A 23,783-nucleotide genomic window follows, 5' to 3' on the forward strand; every position below is an offset into this window, starting at 1 on the left:
CTTATACTCACTTGAATTAGTGGGATATTATCTGAGAATGTCTTTCATTCTTTCACTGTTTAGGCTTAAGCAATGTTTTTCTCCTAATGTCCTTGATAATAGAATTCTCATTTCTGTCAAAGCTATTCTCTTCACTCTTTATATAAATAGCAAGCAGAGAGATTGCTCCCAGTGGACAACTGCTGGGCAGCAAGAGCTCTTAAATGCAGTTTGCACCAAATGCAGGCGTTCAATGGTGAGAATACCCTTACCATGTAAGAAACCATACAAATCTCCCCAGATCTGCTTTGCACTCAGCCCTATGTGCTTTAGAACTGCAAGGAGCTCATTGTCAGCCCTCCCAAGTAAATTAGACAGAAACGTAACAAGATAAGCTAATTTTACTTTAGTACTTTAGTGTAAGGCTACTTTAATAGAAACTTGCAAGTCTGAAACTTCAAATCTCCTCATCACTTCTAACAGACTGATCAATCAAGCAGCCCTCAGTGTGATTCTCACATACCACTATAGCCCTGGATCCAGCCTCTCATCTTTTGCAGCCTCCAGGTGGCTTGAATGTACCTCAGCCATGTACTTCATTGCTAGTCTCAACCTGAAGCTGGTATTTCTTCAGGCCATGCTGAGAAGCTTCCTCCATTTCAGACTCTTTTTCCCTCAGATTTAAATATACAGATGTCTCCTTGTGCATAAGCTCTAGAACCAAGCCTCCTGTCACTAAATAACATCTTATCTATGACTGCCTCCATCCCCCAAATTTATGTTGGGAGTTGTGTATCATAAAATAAAACTGCTTAAAGAATAAGTCATTTGTTACATGTCTCAGCAAAAAAAAATAATTAACCAGTTGAAAATAGTAATGCTACTAAATACATTCTTAAGTAATAAAATAGTATGTGAAAATAACTTTGAGAGAAAAAGGGAAAAGATGATACTAGGAAATGTTTAGACAAGAGACAGGGGAGTTCACAATACCGTAATGGTCATATGAAGAAACTTAGAAAGGACCTGTGAAATTTTAATAAAATTATTCTAAAAAAAGATGGACTTGACCATACATGACTTAGAATGCTATTAAGGCCTACCTTATGACAGTAACAGTGACCAAGGACCAAGCCTTAATGCTTCTGCATTGATGGTTTTGATCTTTAAAGCTCTACATGGGGAGCTACTTGAGGAAATTTCTCTCTCCTCAGTGACATCTGCCTCTCCCACAAGATATAGCAAAGTTTAGCAGTTTATTATCTTTAGACATTTTTAGAAGAAGCCTACTTGAGTAAAAATAAGTATCATCTATTTATCTAAAAATAAATTTGAAAGGTATTTATAGAACTATTGCTTACCTTATATAATTTTAATTCATATATGCATCAACTCCATGGCATAGGGTCGGGCTACTTACGGGACTGCCTGCTGCTACCGAATACCTCTCACTGACCCGTGCGCTCTCACAGGGAGGGACTCCTCAGGGTGCCGTCTGCTAGACAATGTCGTTTGGCGACACCCAGGGGAAGGGCCTTCTCTGTGGGGGCTCCCACCCTCTGGAACGAACTCCCCCCAGGACTGCGTCAACTTCCGGACCTCCGAACCTTCCGCCGCGAGCTTAAAACATATTTATTCATCTGCGCAGGACTGGACTAGGTTTTAAATTTATATTGGTTTTAATTGGGTTTTACTATTTATATTGTTTTTTAATTAATGGGCTGGGTAGAATAAGTTTTTTAATTGGTATTTTATTCTGTATTTATATGTACTTTTTATCTGCCTGTGAACCGCCCTGAGTCCCTAGGGAGATAGGGCGGTATATAAATATGATAAATAAAAATAAAATAAAATAAATAAACTAACAAGACAATATAGTCCCAATTGTGTCCCACATATATGTAGAAAGAGAAAGAAAGCCTGAAGATGTTCTTGCAGAATGATTACCCATATCTAGTATTTGAAAATTTAATTCTGGGAAGAGTAGAAAACAGAAGGCAGACTTTCTTTCTTTTCATCATGGGAGAAATAAGATATAACAGACTGGAACTATTGTCATAGTTAGAACAATTATAGAATGGCTGTATTAAGAAAGTCATGTGGCTTTGAATGAAGATCTATGCCAAATCCCGATAAACCTCCACTTCACAGATGCAACATAGCCAAGAAAAATCTACACTAAGAGAATTTTCTGCCAACAGAATTTTCTACCCAGGAAAGCAATGTCATTCTACTGACATTTACATCTCTATTTACACTAAAACATTAGTTTTTTTCCCCCATAAACTAAATTTACTATGATTTTTTAAACTGTATGGTTTGGACTACAACCCTCCAACAAGTAGAATATGTTGAATGCTTGAATAAATTAGAAAACATAGCTGTCTGCTTAGCTACTTTCGATTTCCAGATATTTAGAATATATCTTAGGGAATTACATCATAATTTCAGAAATAGCACTACTAAAGGCTTCTTTAATTATATAGTAAGACATGAAATGCATAGTTTAAAAAAAACCTCCTTCTTACCTTTCCACAACCAAACTGATTGCTTGAGTAACATCTGGGTTTGCAACCTGGAGACGTTTCCATAATGACCATACAAATTCTTTATCAGCCTTAATAAAAAAAAACACATGAAAATGATTAAAGATGGCAACTCACCAGTTTTAGCTGGTATTCACTTCTACTGATTGTGGTATACTCCTGGATTGCCTCTGCCAGTGGTAAGGCAATAATAATAATATTAGAATTGTCTACTTTGCTGCTCAAAATATGTTTCAAGGTTGAATCTTGTTCTAATACTTCCCCATATCTACATATGTATGTTGGAAAATATCATCTGGAGATGTGTCTAAAGCTTCAGGGTAATTACTAAACAATTACTGAACAATATCTAAATGGTTTTAATGAAACAAAAATGCTAGAATAATTATTCTATTAAATATTATTTTGATTATCAAAATATATGATTTATTGTTATCTGATTAAGAAGTTCTGAAGGATTTAATTTTTTTCACATATTTTATAAAATGTTTCACACTATTAAGTCTTAATAACATAGTCTTGAAACTTGTTCTTAGGTTCTACTAATATCATCTGAAATAAAGTTGTACTTCTTGTCTGAAATTGGCAGAGCAACCCAATTCTATAGCTGTCAAAGCCTAGGATGTATCAATCTTCAAAGTACCCAAGGACTACTCAGCCTACCAAGTGTATATTAACAGAACAGCAAGGTGATCGGAAGTCTGTCTTGAGCAGTTAAAAATATATCTGTACAGATGTCATTTGGAAGTTCCCCCAAATTTTCTTATTAAAAATAAAATTACTCACTCTACCACTGCATGTCAAAAACATAATCTGCTCACTGTTGGGAATGTGTATGAAAAATGGAAAAAGACAGGTATAAAACATAAAATTTAGAGTGTTTTGAGAACTATACTGCAAGTGAGATGCTCTTCCCACTACTGCCAGCAAAGCATCTGCAATGATTGCAAGTCAAGTTTCATACTAAAAGAGACCATTTTGAAAGACAGAAACAATGGAATTGTGTTTCAGTCAGCAGTGAAAATAATTATACCTCATCACCATCATGTTGACATATGGCAATAAAATACAACTAAGCTTCTGTGTCTTGCTAACACTAAGTATGGTTCTGCCTTGCCATGGGAAGAGAGTAGATTCTCTCTTTTTTTTGAGAATTTATTTTTATTTTTTAAAAAACAAACCACATACAAATCTTTTGAACAAGATATTAGTCAGGTACATAATTAAACACTTTTCAAATTTCACCCCCTCATTGTATTGTTTATCCAATATTTTTCCCTTCCTGTCTTAAAATTTTATTATTTGCACATTTCTGTCAATACATCTGTTCCACTCCTTTATCCTGAATGGTATTGAATCTAGTTCCCACATTTTTGCCCCCTTTCTTGCCCCTCCCTTCTTCATTAAACAAAATACAACCATACTTATCCCTAATGTTATTAAAGACAGACCAGTAACAAAAAAAGATAAAAACAAGGTAATCTCTAAAAAATTCTCTCCTACATTAAATCTCACCTTATTTCAAAAAAGTCTTCCATCACTTATTATTTCATAATCCCATTCCAAATGAAAAAAAAATTAAAATAATAAACAAGATAAAAAGAACAAAATGAAAAGGAGCAAACATATCACGTTTCTCACATAATTTCATAGTTAATATTCAAATATTCTATTGGAAGTTTTATCTCAAATTATTTCAATTTCACTACATATGCTTAAAAACTGCACGTTTTCTTAACTTATTAGATTCCTTATTACCCAATTCCTCCTCTACTCAACATTTTTATAATCCTCTAATCTTTAACATAAATTTTAGTTTTACATTATTATATTATGCTTTTTATATTCTTCTCTATCATTGCTGCATGCAGCTCATTTCTTTTACATTCCAGTTCTGTAATCATTTCTTATATTTCTTGCTTAAATGACAGTTGTATACTTCTTATTGTCCATTGTTTTCTACTTTATTGTTTGATGTTATGAGTCTTAAAGGTCAGCCATCTGGTTACAAAAATTGTCCTGAAATCACAAAGACATTTCCTTCCTATATTTCTTCCTCTGCCTTTAGGTGTCAGTCTTTAGAGTTGTTTTCTATTTTATTCTTTGATGTTATGAGTCTTAAATCTAGTTGCTGAAATCCTCCTTTGATGTTAGGAGTCTTTCTATCTAGTTGCTGAAATCCTCTTTTGAAATTGTCCTTAAATCACAAAGACATTTCCCTCCTGTGTTTCTTCTTCTGCCTTTAGGTGTCAGTCTTTAGTCTACAGCAGGGGTAGTCAACCTTTTTATACCTACCGCCCACTTTTGTACCTCTGTTAGTAGTAAAATTTTCTAACCACCCACCGGTTCCACAGTAATGCACCGTGTATCTCATGCGCATGCCTCTCGTGCATCGTGGATTGGGTTTGGGGCTACCAGCTCTGCTTGTCTGTTACAGCTGAGTGGTGTGGGGGGCAAGCTATTCTGGGATGAGGCTCTTTTGTTTTGATAGCGCCATTTAGTTTCACTTACGTAACGTGAATTAAACTTATGCATGGGCGATACAAATAGTATATTTTCAGAAATTTAAATTGTCACGGGGAATTTTATGAAAACCTAATGAAAATGTTTTTAAATGATGCTATGAAAATTTTTTTAAAAGTCAATTAAATTAAAAAAAAAGAAAGTGATTCAGTATCGGACAAAACCCCTACCGCCCACTTTTGTACCTCTGTTAGTAGTAAAATTTTCTAACCACCCACCGGTTCCACAGTAATGCACCGTGTATCTCATGCGCATGCCTCTCGTGCATCGTGGATTGGGTTTGGGGCTACCAGCTCTGCTTGTCTGTTACAGCTGAGTGGTGTGGGGGGCAAGCTATTCTGGGACGAGGCTCTTTTGTTTGCGGTCGCACTATAGCGCCATTTAGTTTCACTTACGTAACGTGAATTAAACTTATGCATGGGCGATACAAATAGTATATTTTCAGAAATTTAAATTGTCACGGGGAATTTTATGAAAACCTAATGAAAATGTTTTTAAATGATGCTATGAAAATTTTTTTAAAAGTCAATTAAATTAAAAAAAAAGAAAGTGATTCAGTATCGGACAAAACCCCTACCGCCCACCATGAAAGCTGGAACTCCCACTAGTGGGTGGTAGGGACCAGGTTGACTACCACTGGTCTACAGTCCACAATTAACAAAGTATCCATTTTCGAGCCGCACCTTTTTTCTCTTTGTTTCAGTCCTGTTTAAATAGTTTCATTTTAATCCTTTAAATCCAAATTTATAAAGAATAGAGGAACTGAGAGATGCTCAATTAAAATCCATTTTTAAAATCTTAATTAATTCCTCTCTTTTTTCTTCTTCCTTGTAATCTTTAAATAATCGATAAAAGCCTCCAAAATTCTCAGAAGTCAATTTTAATTAAAAGTCATATTTTTCTCTGTTTTCTCTATTCAATTAGGGCTCTAGACTTAGGTTCCAAGCCAACTTTTGTCAGGTTTTAGGTATCATTAATTATTTCCTTCTGTTTTCATTTCCTTTTTAAATTAGCCGCTATTTCTCAATTTTCTTTAAATGCTTGTTGGCAAAATTGCTCCTAGTGCCTCTTTGTGAGCTGGTATTAACTCACCCAGCTTCAATATCTTGTTCAGTACTTATGCTTTATCCTCCTGCCCGTTCTTGTGGCTGTCCCAATTTCAGGCAGCTGGTGATGGCTGCGGTCCTCCTCACGGGGTCGAGGGGAAAAAGCTGGAGCTACAGGGAATTTGCAACTTCCCTGTCCGCTCCAGCGGCTCCCTCATGCTTCGCAGGGCAGCTATGGTCCAGACCAAACCCCCATATCGAGGGGATTTTTGGCATTCACCCCAGAACTCTCGGGGTTTGTGTTTGTTCCGTCGCGACGCTGGCCATGCCTCCAGAGAGTAGATTCTCTTAAAAGGTATGCTCTCTCAAAATAATCTAAATATTTTTTTCATAATGTGTAGCCACTAATTTTGTAATAACAAGGCCATTCAGACATCAGCAGTTGAGCTTTACCTGGAAAGTTTTGACCAGATTCTCAGACTATTTCTGATGGCTCACTCTATAAAACAATATTGAATATAACTATTACTTTCTCAATTTAAAAGATTTACAGTGTTTAAGTATTAGAATAATCAACTGACACAAACACACATTGGAATGTTTATAGGAATCACTAGTTTGAGCGTGTTTCCCCTGGGAGCAGAGTAATTCTGCTACATATAATCATGTCAGATATAAAGATACTATAGATTGATTATTAACTATAATGGTGAAAGGCCAGGGGAAGGAAATGAGACACAGAAAGATATTTCTTTTTTAAGGTGTATATTAAATTCACACAATCTTTTTATTCTTCATGCAGGTCTCTACCTCTGCACATTGTTTTGGGACTATTAGTTAAATCTAGCTAAAAACTGAAACCCTAGACTACAAGGAGATGGGGGTGGGATAGTCTGATTCATAAAAGATTTGCTGCAAAAGATCCAGCAAATAGTATGTGCATAAAATGTGATTAAAAAGTATTTATCCACAGTTCTGGGCTTGGTAAGGATAAAACTGATAAAAAGAAACAAATACATAACATAACTACCAGTATTGCTAATCAGAGGGTACAAACATAACTATGAAGAGAGGCCTTGAAGAACATCATACATGAGGAGGGACTCACTGTGTTTACATGTTCACACAGGTAGACCTAATAGATTTCTAAAACTGAGTGCAGACCAAAAATACATTGTATTTAAATATGCATATTACTAATTTTCTGCAAATTAACACTAGAAAAATGTGAAGCATTATTTGATGCTTTTCTAGTTCTGTTTCTAGAGGAGCTGTTGTATCAGGAAAAACAGAATACTGATATCACTTTTTAAACTTGGGACCAGAAGAGATTATTTAAGTTTCTCTCCTGCTTGGTCTGATAATCGTAATGCCTCATGAGGCCATTCACATACAAAAATACCTGCTATTATTTCTCCAGTTTTCTTAAGAGTTCAAAATATACTTTGACCTTACTCTTCTTTAAATCGTAGCTGATGAAAACTTTCTTAAGAACAGAGTAACAGCATAGAGGCCTTAGACAAAAACTCACTGCCCAGTTCCAAGACAAATCCCATGCACACCCAAAATATACTAAAGCAGTATTGCCAAGTGATATACAAGGAACTCTAAGAATATAAGCCAAAGATTGAACCCTATGAAATCCAGATATAATTCCAGGTCTTCAAGAAAGCAAACGAGGTAGGAATCTTTGGGATAGGTCCCAATGAACAAAATACTATAATAGGAGAACTTACCCAGGCTTGGTCAAATAAGTACAGTTCCCCACTCAGCTATTGATTGGGTAGTATGCCATGTACTGTAGACCGATTTAAAAGTATGGTATAGATGTTGTAAAAAATTAAGCCAGTTTTTATTGTAGAAGCTACAACATTTTTCAAATCCATGCTTACAAAGTAACAAATTGTTAAAGACTCCACAAAATTATCTGATAACCCTTCAGCTATTAATAAACTAAAAACAAGTGTGTGTATGTATGTATATGTGTATGTGTATGTGTGTGTGTATACATATATAAATGTTTGTGGAGGATCTTGCTGATTCTGTCTGTGGCGCCTTTTATATATGGGAAGAGGGCTGTGCCATTTTCTTCTTCTCTGTCTTGGATTTTAGCGGGGGTTTCTTTTTGGATTAGATTGGTAATCCTCCGTCCTCCCATAAATAAAAGGCACCACAGACAGAATCAGCAAGATCCTCCACAAACACAACATCAAGACAGCATTCTGCACAAACCGAAAAATATCCACCATCCTAAGAAACCCCAAAGACAAAATTGAGTTAGAAAATCAAGGAGTATATGAAACCCATGCACCGCCTGCCCCACCACATACATCGGACAAACCAACAGAAGAATAAGTGCACACATTGAAGAACACAAGAACTCAGTCAAAAAAGAGGAACCAACTTCTTCTCTGGTCCAACACCTTAAAGCCACAGGACATGATATTGACTTTAAAAAGACCAGAACTATTGCTAAAACTGAACACTTTAACAACAGAATAATCAGAGAAGCCATCGAGATAGAAAAACGCCCACACAGCATGAACAAACGAGATGATACCTCCCCCCTACCAGCCATTTGGAAACCCGCCCTTATTGACAAACGAGTCCCTAACACAAGGAATGACACCAGACCCACACTCACGAGGTCCACACAGGATGTCACCACCCCACATCCACCCAGAAAGCAGACCCAAACCCACACTGATGATGAAGCATGACCAAGGACCAGAAGCCAGACCGCAGCTGCAATATTAGCCATTTCAAACCCCTCCAATCCATACATGCAGCAGACTGACACCCACTATGAAGATGTAGCACGACCATGAACACGAAGCCAAACAACAGCAATGCAGCTCACCAGCTCAAATCCCCCTGCAACTCAGACTAATCTGAGCACAACCAAGCCCCCACCCAAACAGGACACCTCCCCATCCAATCAGAGCACAAAAAACCCACCATCCAATCAGAGCACAGCCACATTCCCACCCAATCAGTTCAAACCCCCACTAGCAGTTAAAAGGAAGAAACAGCTGCAATCACACATTGCTCCCAGAAGCACAAAGTTGAAGCCTGAAGATGACGAATGAGACTTCGTCGAAACGTCGCCAAGACACTTCCAATTTTACGCGGGAGAAAACCCGAATAACCAAAGACCTACATATACATATATATATATATATATATATATTCACTCTACCCAAGTTGAAGATGTTGTAATTTGCCTTTCTGCCTAAACTATCTGCTGAGATATGTACATTTGTGAACAAAGGAAAACGTAAAGGACATACTAGATTGAAGTGAACTATATTAAAGATGTTATGTTTAATAGAATGCTATGCTATGTAAGAAGGAGTTGCAGTGGCTCAGTGGCTTCAGGATGCTGGAGAAGGTTTCAGCTCTGGCAATTCAAGCCCTAACTCTGCATGGTGGAGTGAGCTTCCACCACTTGCCTCAGCTTCTGCCCACTTTGCCATTCCACAGCACATTCTATGCAAGTAGATAAAATAGGTACCATTTTGATGGGAAAACAAGTTGTATTCTGTGCAGGCTGACAAATTCCTGCTGACTCTGAACTTTCCTGATTGCGGTGCCTCTTGCAGGGCAGTTCCAAGAAGGGAGGAGGATTTGGGTAACACTGCAGGAAGAGACACTCTCATCTTCCTCTCTGGTGCGAAGCTCTAGCCTCCTATGGCGCACCTTGGGAAGCATGTATCTGTTTTCTATAACAGGGCTGGTACCTTGGCAAGCCAAACAACTGCTCTGCAATAGCATTGTGCTCTCCTGGCTACTGAGGAGGAGGAGGGGGGGGGAGGAGGAGAAATAGTAGTAGTAGTAAGTAAGTAACACTGGACTTCAGTTGTGCTTGTGGCAAAATGAACATGTGTCAGAATTGAATAGTATTGTCTTTAGCATTAGAACAGATGCTACATGTGGCACCAAACCACCAATCTATACAAATATTCTCAATCTTACTAGAAATGACTATGTGAAAGCCTTGACTCACCAAAACCATCATCATCATCATCATCATCATCATCATCATCATCATCACCATCATCATAATAATATTTTAATTTATAGACCGCCCTTCTCCCGAAGGACTCAGGGCGGTGAACAGCCAGTTAAAATACAAAAAGCAAACCCATACAATATTAAAAACTACCCATAAAAAACTTATTCAATTGGCCAAGCTAAAATACAATTACACCCTATAAAATCACTAAAATTTAAAAACCCCAATAAATCAATTTAAAAGTTTAAAAATTAAGCCAGTCCAGCAAGACGAAACAAATAGGTTTTAAGTTCGCGGCGAAAGGTCCTAAGGTCGGGCAGTTGTCGGAGTCCAGGGGGAAGCTCGTTCCACAGGTAGGAGCCCCCACAGAGAAAGCCCTCCCCCTGGGGGCCGCCAGCTGACATTGTTTGGCTGACGGCACCTAAGGAGTCCCTCTCTGTGAGAACGCACCGGTCGTTGGGAGATTGAAGCCGGCAGAAGACGGTCCTGTAAATATCCCGGTCCTAAGCCATGGAGCACTTTAAAGGTCGTCACCAATACCTTGAAGCGCACCTGGAAGACCACAGGTAGCCAGTGCAGTCTGCGCAGGATAGGTGTTACATGGGAGCTCCATGCTGCTCCGTCAATAACCCGCGCAGCCGCATTCTGGACTAATTGGAGTCTCCGAGTGCTCTTCAAGGGGAGCCCCATGTAGAGAGCATTGCAATAGTCCAGGCGAGAAGTAACGAGAGCATGAGTGACCGTGAATAGGGCATCCTGGTCCAGGAAGGGGCGCAACTGGTGAATCAGGTGAACCTGATAAAAAGCTCTCCTGGAGACTGTCGTCAAATGATCTTCAAAAGACAACCGCCCATCCAGGAGCACGCCCAAGTTGTGCACCTTCTCCATCGGGGCCAATGACTCGCCCCCGACAGACAGCCGCAACTGCATCCACAGCCACTCCGTCTTGGAGGGATTAAGCTTGAGCCTGTTCCTCCCCATCCATACCCGTACGGCTTCCAGACTCTGGGACAGTACTTCGATAGCTTCATTGGGGTAGCCTGGGGTGGAAAAGTACAGCTGAGTGTCATCAGCGTACAGCTGGTATCTCACCCCAAAACCACTGATGATCTCACCCAGCAGCTTCATATAGATGTTGAACAGGAGGGGTGAGAGAATCGACCCCTGCGGCACCCCACACAGGAGGCACTTCGGGGTCGATCTCTGCCCCCCGTCAACACCGTCTGCGTCCGGTCAGAGAGGTAGGAGGAGAACCACCGATAAACGGTGCCTCCCACTCCCAACCCCTCTAACCGGCGCAGCAGGATACCATGGTCGATGGTATTAAAAGCCACTGAGAGTTCTAATAGGACCAGGGCAGAGGAGTAACCCTTATCCCTGGCCCTCCAGAGATCATCCACCAACCATAAAGGTAATCCTCAACTTACAACCATAATTGGCCCATAATTAAGGTTGCAATTTGCTGAGGTTAACAGTCAAGGTATCATATGACTGGACCAGATTTTTTTTTCCTGGTGTCACTTTGCTATAAAATCATATGAAATTAGGAATCCATTGGTTGGCTATTGCTCCAGTGAAGACTAACAGTAAATGCATCAGCAAAGTATTGGAGGGAAATGCAGCATGTTCTCATTCAAATATCTAGAAATGAATGAGAATGATTGCCTAGTGAAAATCTACCTAGAAAAACTCCTTCTTGTTTCAAACATGTGGTTTAAGCATACATTTATTCATGTGTACAGACAGTACAGGAATGAAAGTCTAAAAGCATGGCTGACTGGACTGTTTATGATGAAAGATTGAGAAAATTAGTGAAGGATATATTAAGTAAGAGTAATAAGAAGTTCTGAAAGAGAGATGGGCCATTGTTTAGTAGTGTTAAGAGTAGATCTTGGGGGAAAATGAACCTAAAAGAAAAATAAGAGTGAAAATACAATAAAGAATGAAAGTACGTTGGCAGCAAAAAAGAAAAAAATGAGTCCTATATGAAAAAGGTATTAAAATACATTAATTTCCCAAAAGAATTAATGGAAAGTGGCTGAAAGGAAAGATGATATAAAGTTGCTTGAATCACAGTGAAAAGAATTGTGTTACAAAGTGCCACAGAAATCTGGGGAGTTAGATGGGAAATATGAAAAAGGATGCTTGGTAGAAATGATGAAGTGAAAGAGGCTGTAGATGGGGGAAAATGCATCTAAGATTATGATTGCTGCAGAAACTGAGGAAATATATTGTACATTCAGTATAGAAAAGAAAAAAAAGTTGCAACTAATGATAGAAATAAAAATGTTTTCAAATTGGATGAAAAAGGCTAAACACAAGAGCCTCCGACTGAAAGAATACACTTAAGAATAAACTATTTAGGTTATTTCAGATGAACCTGAAGTGAAGGAATGCTGAAAGGATTATTTTAGAGATGTGTAAAGTAATTACAATGATATGCAAAAAATTTAAATGATTATTCAGAGATGTATCAGTGAGCATAATAATTTATTGTATAGTTAGTAAGAAATTAGAGAAATGTGGGTTGAGGACATGGAAAGAGTTTCCATGAAAAATAAGTTAGATTTGCAGTAGATTGAAAATGCATTGAGCAGCATAAACCTGAAATTAATTAATTCTATTAAAAGTTGTATTTGACAACAAAAATGAAATTAACAATTAACACACAAATGGCAATTTTTTTAAAAAACCAAATAGATGAATTGATAGACCGTTAAAAAGATTATGCAAGGCTCCTTGGATTAAACTCAGTAGAAAGTACCTAGACATTGAATTTAGCACTAAGAAAAGGATTCTGCAGCACAACACTGCTACTTAAAAGCATCCAATTGTTCTCTGCCCATGAGGGAAATGTCCTTTGTAATTTAATTACAACATTTCTTTTTCACACTTTTCTTTCAGTTTATGAGACAGTGTACCACAACTTGATCAAAGAGCTGCCTTAATTTCTGTTAGTGTGCTTCGCTTTGCTCAGGGTTAGTGCTAGATGTTAACTGGCCACTGATATAATCACATTTCTATTTACAATTTATCTCCTAAACAGATGAGGAAATGTTATGGCACATACATGTTACTATGCTGGGTCAAAGTGCATCAAATTCAAGATGAATGACCAGTGACGATCTGCCCAATTGTTTCTATCCTTCCTGTTTGATCCAGTGGGAGTGGTCTGCTCTGGGTATTGTCAGCTAAGTATTGGCTGTTTGTGTAGCTTTTCCTGTTTGTTGTATGTTTTAATGTTTGCATGTGTATTTGTTTTTATTTTATTTACTTTTCATACTGTTAGCCTTACTCTTTTTCTTGCTTTGTAGCATGTTGCTTATACTAAAAGACAATAGATTGATGTATATGCATTTGCATCCTCGGTCCATTCTAATTCCCATTAACGAAACAATTTATGCTGAGTTTCTGCATAGAAAAAAAAATTATATATATATTTAAGAATAAATTCACATTGTTCCAAATCTCTTAGATCCAATATATTCTTACTATGTCACAGAATAAATTGCAGAAGAACAAATTGAATACTTTAGAAGTAAAGCTATGCAACATAGCAACAACATTCTATAATTTGGTCTCAGACTATTTTTGTTTCCCACTTCCCTGTCCACAAAGTTGGCAAATCTCTAAGTAAAAATGTTGATATAATTTAGTTAATGCAAACATTGCATAAAAAACTATGTCATGATTTGAATCTTTGTATCTTTTGACTTATTTTCTTATTAGAAAAATACACCTTGCAGAAGTTGACGGAGTTGGCTGAAATGGCAAAATTGACTATTTTGATTAAAGAAAAGAATATCAGTACTTTTATTTCTACATGGAGACCACTTCTGAACTTTATGCTTGAAGTGGAAAAGAACGAAACTTTGATTTTGGGTTTTACCGATTAGATTGCTAGATCTTTATAGAAATGGCTTGTTCATATTATTATGAAAAAACAAAAAGTGATTTGATGTTAATCCCTTATTTTACTGCAACAGAGAGAGTCGGAAGTCAATGTTTCTTTTTCTTTTTTTCTTATCCTCCCTTCTCTTCCCCCTCTTCCTCCCCATAGTTTTCCTATTTACTTTCATATTTTGTATCTTATTTTATAACCCAATACAAATGTTAAACTGGAAAAAAACATCTGAACTAGTATTTATAAACTATAATTAAATGTATGATGCATATTATATATCCATTGCATGATACTGAATTGAACTGCTTTACTTAAAATGTTATATAACAGCACTTCATTTATGTATTCTTTTTTGTAACTATGATATTTTATTTTGAAACTGTGCATTTAATGGTATATCCGAACATAAATCTGTGATTAAATTTATTCACAAAATATTTGGAAAAGTCATATTCATAAAATTTAGCTTATTTTATTAATCCATTTTAAAAAAATCAATGACCTGAACCATTTCCAGGTTCAGGTATAGCAATAAATCATAGATGGTTAAAAAATGAATTTCAGTTTCCTCACTGCAGTTCCAAAGACAAGATATTATGGAAAACGGGAAAGAGCCACACATTAACGTTTAAATAAAACGTATCTCCAGTTTCATGCGGCCTCCACACAATGTTTTGTGGCTTGAAGATTCCCTTTCAATCTGGTAGAACAATTGCTAAAATCAACAGTGAGGTTTGCATCCAGTTTGAAGTGGGAAACACAATAATATAAGCTCTGGAATGGATAAAACACAGATATAAAAAAACCAGAAAAACCCAACTCATTACCCAAGCCTACAGAAAATCTCAGAAATTGTCAATTCCACCAAAATGTCTGTAGCATCTCCCTCTCTCTCTCTCTCTGTGTGTGTGTGTGTGTGTATATATATATATATAGATAGATAGATAGATAGATAGATAGATATATATAGTCAGCATTCTCATGGTCATGTGATCAAAATTCAGACCTTTGGCAACTGGTTCATATTTATGACAGTTTCAGTGTCCTGAAGTCATATGATCATATTTTGAAACCTGACAAGGAAAGTCAGTAGGGAAGCTGGATTCACTTAACAACTATGATACTAACTTAACAACAGCAGTGATTTGCTTAACTCTGGTATGAAAGGTCATAAAAATAGGGCAAAATTCACTTAAGTATCTTGTTTAGCAACAGAAATTTGGGACTCAATTGTGGTCATAAGTCAAGGACTAGGTCTATTTAATTTATTAATATTTCTCAAGATTTTCATGGTTCTCATCTGACTTTATATTTTAAAGCTACTTTGAAGATAATTGCATCTACAAAATCCCATGAAAAAAAGAGCATTGCCAAGTATACTTAGCATCTTCTCTTTAAGAGTCAGTCTGGCTAAGTACATATTTATTTGATATCCATTCTGTAATTCGCTGCAATGTAGAATAATAATTTCACATTCAATTTTAGGAGGCAAAGGTCTATATTGGGGCCTCAGTAAAATAATCACTGCTAAGTTGAATTGATCCCAAATGCATTACTTTATAGCTAAAAACTCCAAATCAGCAACTGTTATTTTAAAGCTATCCAATTCAGCTCTTAAGGACAACTAATAAAAAAAATCCATTGGCTTCTCAATTTAACATTCCTCCTAATTTCAGTAAGGCTAAATTGTAGAATGAATAAAACCATAGATACAAAATAAGTGATAGTATCAGTTAAGTATACTGAACTGAAATTTCCTAACCTTGGTAATAGCAATGTGGATGAGAAAACAGCTTTTTAAAAAAATAGTATTTATTTCTTTGAATGTGATTGTAAATTTCAAATTACAATTAATCTTAACTAAATTTAATTTTTGAAATAGAGATATGTTGCTATTTGGATCTAAAACAAACAAGGTCTTTTTAGAGGAGGCTATTATACCTGTCACCCTTGCCTTTCCACTTCACATATGAGTATAATACATAAATATAATAATATTCACATAAATATTATGGATTTATCACCTTTATTTGATATACTCAAAAATGTAAGATGAAACAAACGAAAATAAAATGAAAAAAATAAAAAGAAATAAGTATTATAAATAAAGTAAAGGTAAGGGTTTCCCCTAAATAATTTTAATAGTTTTATAGTTCTACACCTTAAATTAAAATATACTTATTTATAATAAGGGGCGCTGCTCATTTCTGCTTCCTAACAGAGAGGAACAGTGTTGTCTGAAGATGCTTCTATGGTTATGTAGCCAGCATTACTATACACCAAAGGTGCATGGGACGCGGTTACCTTCCCACTACAGTGGTACCTATTTAACTGCTTTCAAACTCCTCGGTGGGCAGGAGCTGAGTAACAGGTAACAAGTAACAGCTCTCACTGTTGTGAGCGTGGTGCTCAGGTCTTAAACACAGGTTGTCAGTTCTCCAGCTGACATCTCAGCATCTTTAACCATTGAGCCATTGGACCCCCTTATTATAAATAAGTATATTTTAACTTAAGCTGTAGAAAAATATATTTTAATCATGGGGAAAGAAAATGAAAGAAAAATATTGCAAGTATTTTTCTGTTGGAAATAGCAGTTACATACAAATGCAACAATTTGCTTCAAATTTCAATTCAGTGTTCAAAAACATAATTATATGTATATATGTATATACTGAAGAAGCTATAGTATCATTGCACTGAGGTTGTTCTTGTTTGTATCTGATTTGTACCATGTCCTTTAAAGCCTCCAATTGCAATTATGGAGTGTCAAAGACTAGAAAACCTTAAGATGGAGAATGAGTGGAGAAGAGAGGGAGAAAATAGTCTATTAAAGGGTTCATGCTTTTACATTTTATTCTGATCTGACTTGGCACTGAAAGGCAGAATACACTTTGTTAAGCTATGTCTGAATATGTAGATTAAATTATACGAGTGAAAAACTTGGCAGGCTCAACGTTGTGCAGAAGTAAAATGTGCTCAGGCTACTTTACTAAGATTTTGCTAATCATTTGTATGGAAGGAATTAAAAAGTACTTGCTATGCACAGGGGTGGGGAATTTTTTGGTGGGCGGGGGTGTGTCTGGGAATTATCATGTATGTTGGGCTTGGTATCTGGATGTTATGTGAATTTTGTTGTATGGGTATACTGTGTATATACTAATGAAATTTGCAGGTGATGCCAAGCTGGTAGGAAACTCCGAAGATAGGCTCAAGATCCAGAAGGATGTTGAATCTTGAACACAGTGCCCTATCTAACAAAATGAAATTCAACGTAGATAAAAGTAAGTTTTACTTAGGCAAGAAAAAGCAATCTGTATAGGTAAAACTTTGCTTAATGCCAGTAACTGTGAGAGGGATCTTGGAGTCTAGTGGACAATCACTTATATATGAGCTAGCAGTGTGCTGCAGCCATCAAAAAAGCCAATGATCCTAGGCTGCATTAACAGAGGGATAGAATCAAGATCATGTGATGCCTTAATACCATTTTATAATGCCTTGATAAGACCACACTTGGGAGTATTGCATTCAATTTTGGTTACCACAATATAAAAAAAATGTTGAGTGCAGAGAAAAGCAGCAAAGATGACTGGGGGCTGGAGACTAAAACATATGAAGAATGGTTGCAGGAATTGTGTGTGTCTAGTCTAGTGAAAAGGACTAGGGGTGACATGATAGCAGTGTTCCAATATTTGAGAGCTGCCACAAAGAGAGGAGTCAACCTATTTTCCAAAACACCAGAAAGCAAGACAAGAATCAATGGATAAAATCTAACTAAGGAGAGAAACAACTGTTAAGAGTTTGCAGCAATCCAACCAGCACACAAGTAAATAATTCAGCAGGATTCATGTATAAAAGAAAGTTCTTTATATACAATAATATAAATCATGATGCATGTATATAATACCCATGCAGCAGAAGCCAGAACCAGAACTCGCAGAAGCACAGTCTCACAGAATCATTCTTTTATACACACACACACACACACACACAGAGAGAGAGAGAGAGAGAGAGAGAGAGAGAGAGAGAAAATAGTCTATTAAAGGGTTCATGCTTTTACATTTTATTCTGATCTGACTTGGCACTGAAAGGCAGAATACACTTTGTTAAACTATGTCTGAATATGTAGATTAAATTATACGAGTGAAAAACTTGGCAGGCTCAACGTTGTGCAGAAGTAAAATGTGCTCAGGCTACTTTACTAAGATTTTGCTAATCATTTGTATCGAAGGAATTAAAAAGTACTTGCTATGCACAGGGTTGGGGAATTTTTTGGTGGGCAGGGGTGTGTCTGGGAATTATCATGTATGTTGGGCTTGGTATCTGGATGTTATGTGAATTTTGTTGTATGGGTATACTGTGTATATACTAATGAAATTTGCAGGTGATGCCAAGCTGGTAGGAATAGCCAATACCTCCGAAGATAGGCTCAAGATCCAGAAGGATGTTGAATCTTGAACACAGTGCCCTATCTAACAAAATGAAATTCAACGTAGATAAAAGTAAGTTTTACTTAGGCAAGAAAAAGCAATCTGTATAGGTAAAACTTTGCTTAATGCCAGTAACTGTGAGAGGGATCTTGGAGTCTAGTGGACAATCACTTATATATGAGCTAGCAGTGTGCTGCAGCCGTCAAAAAAGCCAATGATCCTAGGCTGCATTAACAGAGGGATAGAATCAAGATCATGTGATGCCTTAATACCATTTTATAATGCCTTGATAAGACCACACTTGAGAGTATTGCATTCAATTTTGGTTACCACAATATAAAAAAAATGTTGAGTGCAGAGAAAAGCAGCAAAGATGACTGGGGGCTGGAGACTAAAACATATGAAGAATGGTTGCAGGAATTGTGTATGTCTAGTCTAGTGAAAAGGACTAGGGGTGACATGATAGCAGTGTTCCAATATTTGAGAGCTGCCACAAAGAGAGGAGTCAACCTATTTTCCAAAACACCAGAAAGCAAGACAAGAATCAATGGATAAAATCTAACTAAGGAGAGAAACAACTGTTAAGAGTTTGCAGCAATCCAACCAGCACACAAGTAAATAATTCAGCAGGATTCATGTATAAAAGAAAGTTCTTTATATACAATAATATAAATCATGATGCATGTATACAATACCCATGCAGCAGAAGCCAGAACCAGAACTCGCAGAAGCACAGTCTCACAGAATCATTCTTTTATACACACACACACACACACACACACACACACAGAGAGAGAGAGAGAGAGAGAGAGAGAGAGAGGGAGAGATCAGTGAAGCTAAGCCATGCCCAGGCTCCGAGCTGTTTGACATTGCTCTCAGTCACCAAACAGTTCCCATTGGCTGACTTGTTGTTATGGCTATCCCAGCTCATTTCTTACACACCGACAACAACCTTGAACTAAAAAGAAATTTCCTCACAGTGAGCACAATGAACCAGTGGAACAGCTTGCCTTCTGAAGCTTGGGTGCTCCATCACTGGAGGATTTTAAGAATAGACTGGACAGCCACTTGTCTGAAATGGTACAGGGTTTCCTGCTTGAGCAGGGGGTTGGATTAGAAGATTTCCAAGTTCCATTCCAACTCTATTCTGACTGACTGACTGATTGATTGATTATGTAAACCAGCGGTTCCCAACCTGTCTGGCTCTGATTTTTGAAAGATATGGTACAATGGTTCTGAGATAACATCTGCCAGCTCCTTCAGAACTCTGGGATGTAATCCGTCAGGTCCCAGTGATTTATATTTGTCAAGATCAGACAGATGTTCTCTTATCATTTTTTTGTTTATTTTAATTTTTATTTCTAGTCTGTCTTTTATGGTTATGTTTTGGGGGATTTAAATGGATTCCTGTGTACCACAGGTAGGAAAACAATGATGTACATCTATAAATACAAACAGGATAGCTTTAGGACTGTTCCAACTATATTTACTTACAGAGCAATTAGACTATCAAATATATATTTTTAGGACTGAAAATTTAATTAAGCAGATCAAAAGAATGTGATCTTTTAAAATGTTACTATGTAATCCAACACTGTCTCATCCAGCATTTGTTTATTCCAGTTTTTTCCCCATACTAGTGCTCTTATATCTAGTGTGATATTGATAATTCCTAGTCATAATGCTCACTACTTTTCTGGCCAAGAATCTATATTGCTTTTCTGGGTTTCTTCTTTCACCACATCAATGAGAGAAACAGTACATTTTAAAATGTAACAGGGAAGAGAAAACTAAATCATAGTTTCCTATAGTCATTCACTAATATGCTTGTGAGGAAAAAGGACCAATTCCATACAAATTTCTTTTTTCAAATAGGGAAGAATTTTCTACTGTCAGTTTGTCATGAACAACCAATGTAACTTACATGAGGGAGGCAGCCTATTAAAAACATTCGTGAGCTAATGGTGTCTGTGGCTGTATTCACAATTTGGCACTGAATTGTTTGCATCAGTATTTTCCGAAGGTAATACTGGAAAATATTATCAGCCTCAAAATAGTATCTTATTGAAGAACCTCTGATATTACAATGAAAAGATAAAGGATATGGTTTTATAATTAAATTATAAATTTAATCATGAGAGCTGGATAGCGTTCAACTGTTTTCCTAAAATGCTCATACAGTATATGAAATTGCTGATCTCTTAATAAAAATATGCAACTTATCACTAAAATAAATCTTCCTAGCAAAGGACTGGAAGGTAGCCAATGCAGCATTGTTTTTTTAATTTTTTTTAACAAAAGAGATCCAGAGGGATCCACATAATTACAGACCAGTCAGTCTAACATCTGTCCCAGATAAATTCATAGAAAACAGGGGATCCCCTAAGGATCTATATTGGTACTGGTGTGATTTAACATATTCATAAATGATCTGGAGTCAGGAGACAAATAGGTTTGCAGATGACAGGAAATATTCATAATAATAAATGCATCTTTTCAAAAGGTTCTCACCAAACTATCTGACTAATATTGAACATGAATAGATACAATTGTATTAAATATTAAAATATTGATTACATTGCTTGTGGATACTAAAAATGTTATTGAAAAGGGAAGTTAGGTGTTAAATTTAGAGATGATTAGGAAACAGACTAAAAATAAGTATCATTAACATTGCCTGGTGCTGGTAAGATAAAAGTGTTGCATCAGAAATACTTATTTAAAATAAAAATAATTTTGGTACATAATATCAATTTTCTTATGTAAAAAAAACTATTCCACAGTACTAAAATTTCAAATCAATTTAATTGGTAACAGATTAGAACAGGTAAAAATTTCATTTACAGAATCAGTGAAATAGAGTTCCAATAACTTTAATTTTTAAAAAAAAAAAATCAGATATGATGTATTATTGACTTTTGGGCTTAGAATCTCCTTGTTCAAAAATATTTTGGTCTATCTGCCGTTACTAGCCCAGGCGTTAAACTATATTTTAGTTATATTTACAGAATGTCACAGTAGTAAGTACACCCAGTCACATTTTGTAAATATTTAAGTGTATCATTTGATGTGACAAGACTGAAGAAATGACACTTGGCTACAAAGTAAAGCAGTGAGTATACAGCTTGTATAACAGTGTAAATGTGCTGTCTCCTCAAAATAACACAACACACAGCCATTAAAGTCTAAACTGCTGGCCACAAAAGTGAGTACACCCCTAAGTGATAATGAAGTGGAATATTTTCCTGCACAATAGAGAAAATATCCCGCCTTCTGGAACATCTTGTCTCCTGAGATCCATATCCACCCTTTGGTCTTCCAAAAGGGCCTGAAGATCTGACTTTGCCAATTGGTCTGGCCCGATGGGACATGCTGTGTCATACTAAAAATGGTTAATGGACTAAAAGAAGATTCTACCTCTGTTCCATGTGTATCTTGCTTCCTTCCTCACCACCTTTGTAAATTTTAAGGTTAATTTTAATGCTAATATTTATTATTGTGATATTTTAATGATTTATTCTTTTCTTGTTATAAGCCATCTAGAGTTGCCTCTTGGCAAGATGGGTGGCATGTAAATTTCATAATAAATTATTAAAAGAAGCTTCCTTTTTTATTAGATTGTAACCAAGTACCAAAGTATACACTTTGGAATATTGTTAGCTTAATTTGTTGAATAAGCCACAATTTACCAGTTTACATAACACATTAAGTAAAAAATCTAAGCATGTTATGTATTCAATTAATATCCTGCTTTGATTATTTTAGGGACGCGGTGGCTTAGTGGGTAAGATGCTGAGCTTGTTGATCGAAAGGTCCGCAGTTCAGCGGTTCGAATCCCTAGTGCTGTGTAATGGGATGAGCTTCCATTACTTGTCCCAGCTTCTGCCAACCTAGCAGTTCGAAAGCATGTAAAAAATGCAAGTAGAAAAATAGGGACCACCTTTGGTGGGAAGCATTCCATGTTTCCATACCGAGCAAATAGATCAACAGATGATGCTGTTAATATGGCTCTGCACTATTGTAAATGTTGTACCTTGATGAACGTATCTTTTCTTTTATGTACACTGATAGCATATGCACCAAGACAAATTCCTTGTGTGTCCAATCACACTTGGCCAATAAAAAAAAAATAATTCTATTCTATGTGCCTTTAGCGTTGAGTCATGCCGTCCACATGACCACGGAGACGTCTTCTGACAGTGCCAGCTCTTCAGCTTTGACACAGAGATGAGCACTGCCCCTTAGAGTCGGGAACGACTAGCACGTATGTGCGAGGGGAACCTTTACCTTTTTTTAATAAATAACTCAAAGTGGTGAACATATCTAATACACCTTCCTCTTATTTTCCCCACAACAACCCTATACAGTGAGTTGGGATACGAATTTAACCTGATGCATAAACTGAGGATTACACGTATGCAAGCTATGGCCATGCTACTAGATAACAGCAATGTAACCTATTCCTGATTGTTTTGAAATTTCAGCATGACAGTCCCTTGGATGAACTTTGGGCCAATCAACTCGTTAGACTAATTCTACTAAAATCTAAAATAGCATTCTAAAATGAGCAAGAAAGCAAGATACCAAATGCACTTCTTTGAATTTCTTGGAAAAAGGGGCAATATAAAAATAAGATATAAATGCTCCTAATAGTTATTCCAAAGTATATTTGCTAATTTAAAATTTTCCTGTTCACACAGTTATGATACAATCTCAGGATTATCATGCGCAGGTGATGCTCTTCTATCAATTATTTAGAATCTTAGAGGTAGCCACTTCCAAGCTGTGGAATCCACTCCCTGAGGAGTTGCATTAGCCACTATTTCTCTCTGCCTTTAGAAGAGCTTTTTTTTGTCAAGCTTTTATCCTGTTAATGAATTCCAACATTAATTTTAATTTATTATTCAAACTCACTGTATATTAGTTATTGTCAATTGTATATCATATTTGAAAGGAAAGGAGGAGCACTGATGGAATAAATAAATATGAATTGAACTCCTTATTTGTGTTTGCCAAACCTCAATGGTGCCAACCTAAATACACCTTTAAAAAAATTTCTTCAAGTGAAATCTATTGTATCTAAGCTAGAAAGTACCAATTGTATCATTTCACTGCTTATTGTGAGAATGCGTACATACCTTTGGAATTTGTCTTTCCATCTGGCAGAGCTTAGCACCCAGTTTTGCTGGCAGAAACTTAAAGGGGGGCATAATTTCCCCCTATTTGGAGGATTGTGCGTAACCCTGAGCACCACTTTTGAACGCTGAGTTCAAAAGCATGCATACAAGAAGGAATGAATTCAGAGATCAAGATGTTTAGCGATCCAGAAACCTGGCCATATGA

At 36.6% G+C, this 23,783-nt stretch overlaps 1 protein-coding gene across 1 annotated transcript in view; it reads right to left on the reverse strand.

The window, feature by feature from the left end:
• The window catches only part of CNTLN (centlein), a 236,370-nt gene that overhangs the window by 211,008 nt on the left and 1,579 nt on the right, over nt 1-23,783 (reverse strand). Inside the window, exon 2 of the mRNA XM_058168055.1 lies at nt 2,508-2,596. Coding sequence (XP_058024038.1) covers nt 2,508-2,596 — 89 coding nt within the window. The remainder of the gene's footprint in view (nt 1-2,507; nt 2,597-23,783) is intronic.

This window comes from Ahaetulla prasina, chromosome 2 (genome assembly GCF_028640845.1).
Source record: "Ahaetulla prasina isolate Xishuangbanna chromosome 2, ASM2864084v1, whole genome shotgun sequence".
NCBI classification, from domain to species: Eukaryota; Metazoa; Chordata; class Lepidosauria; order Squamata; family Colubridae; genus Ahaetulla; species Ahaetulla prasina.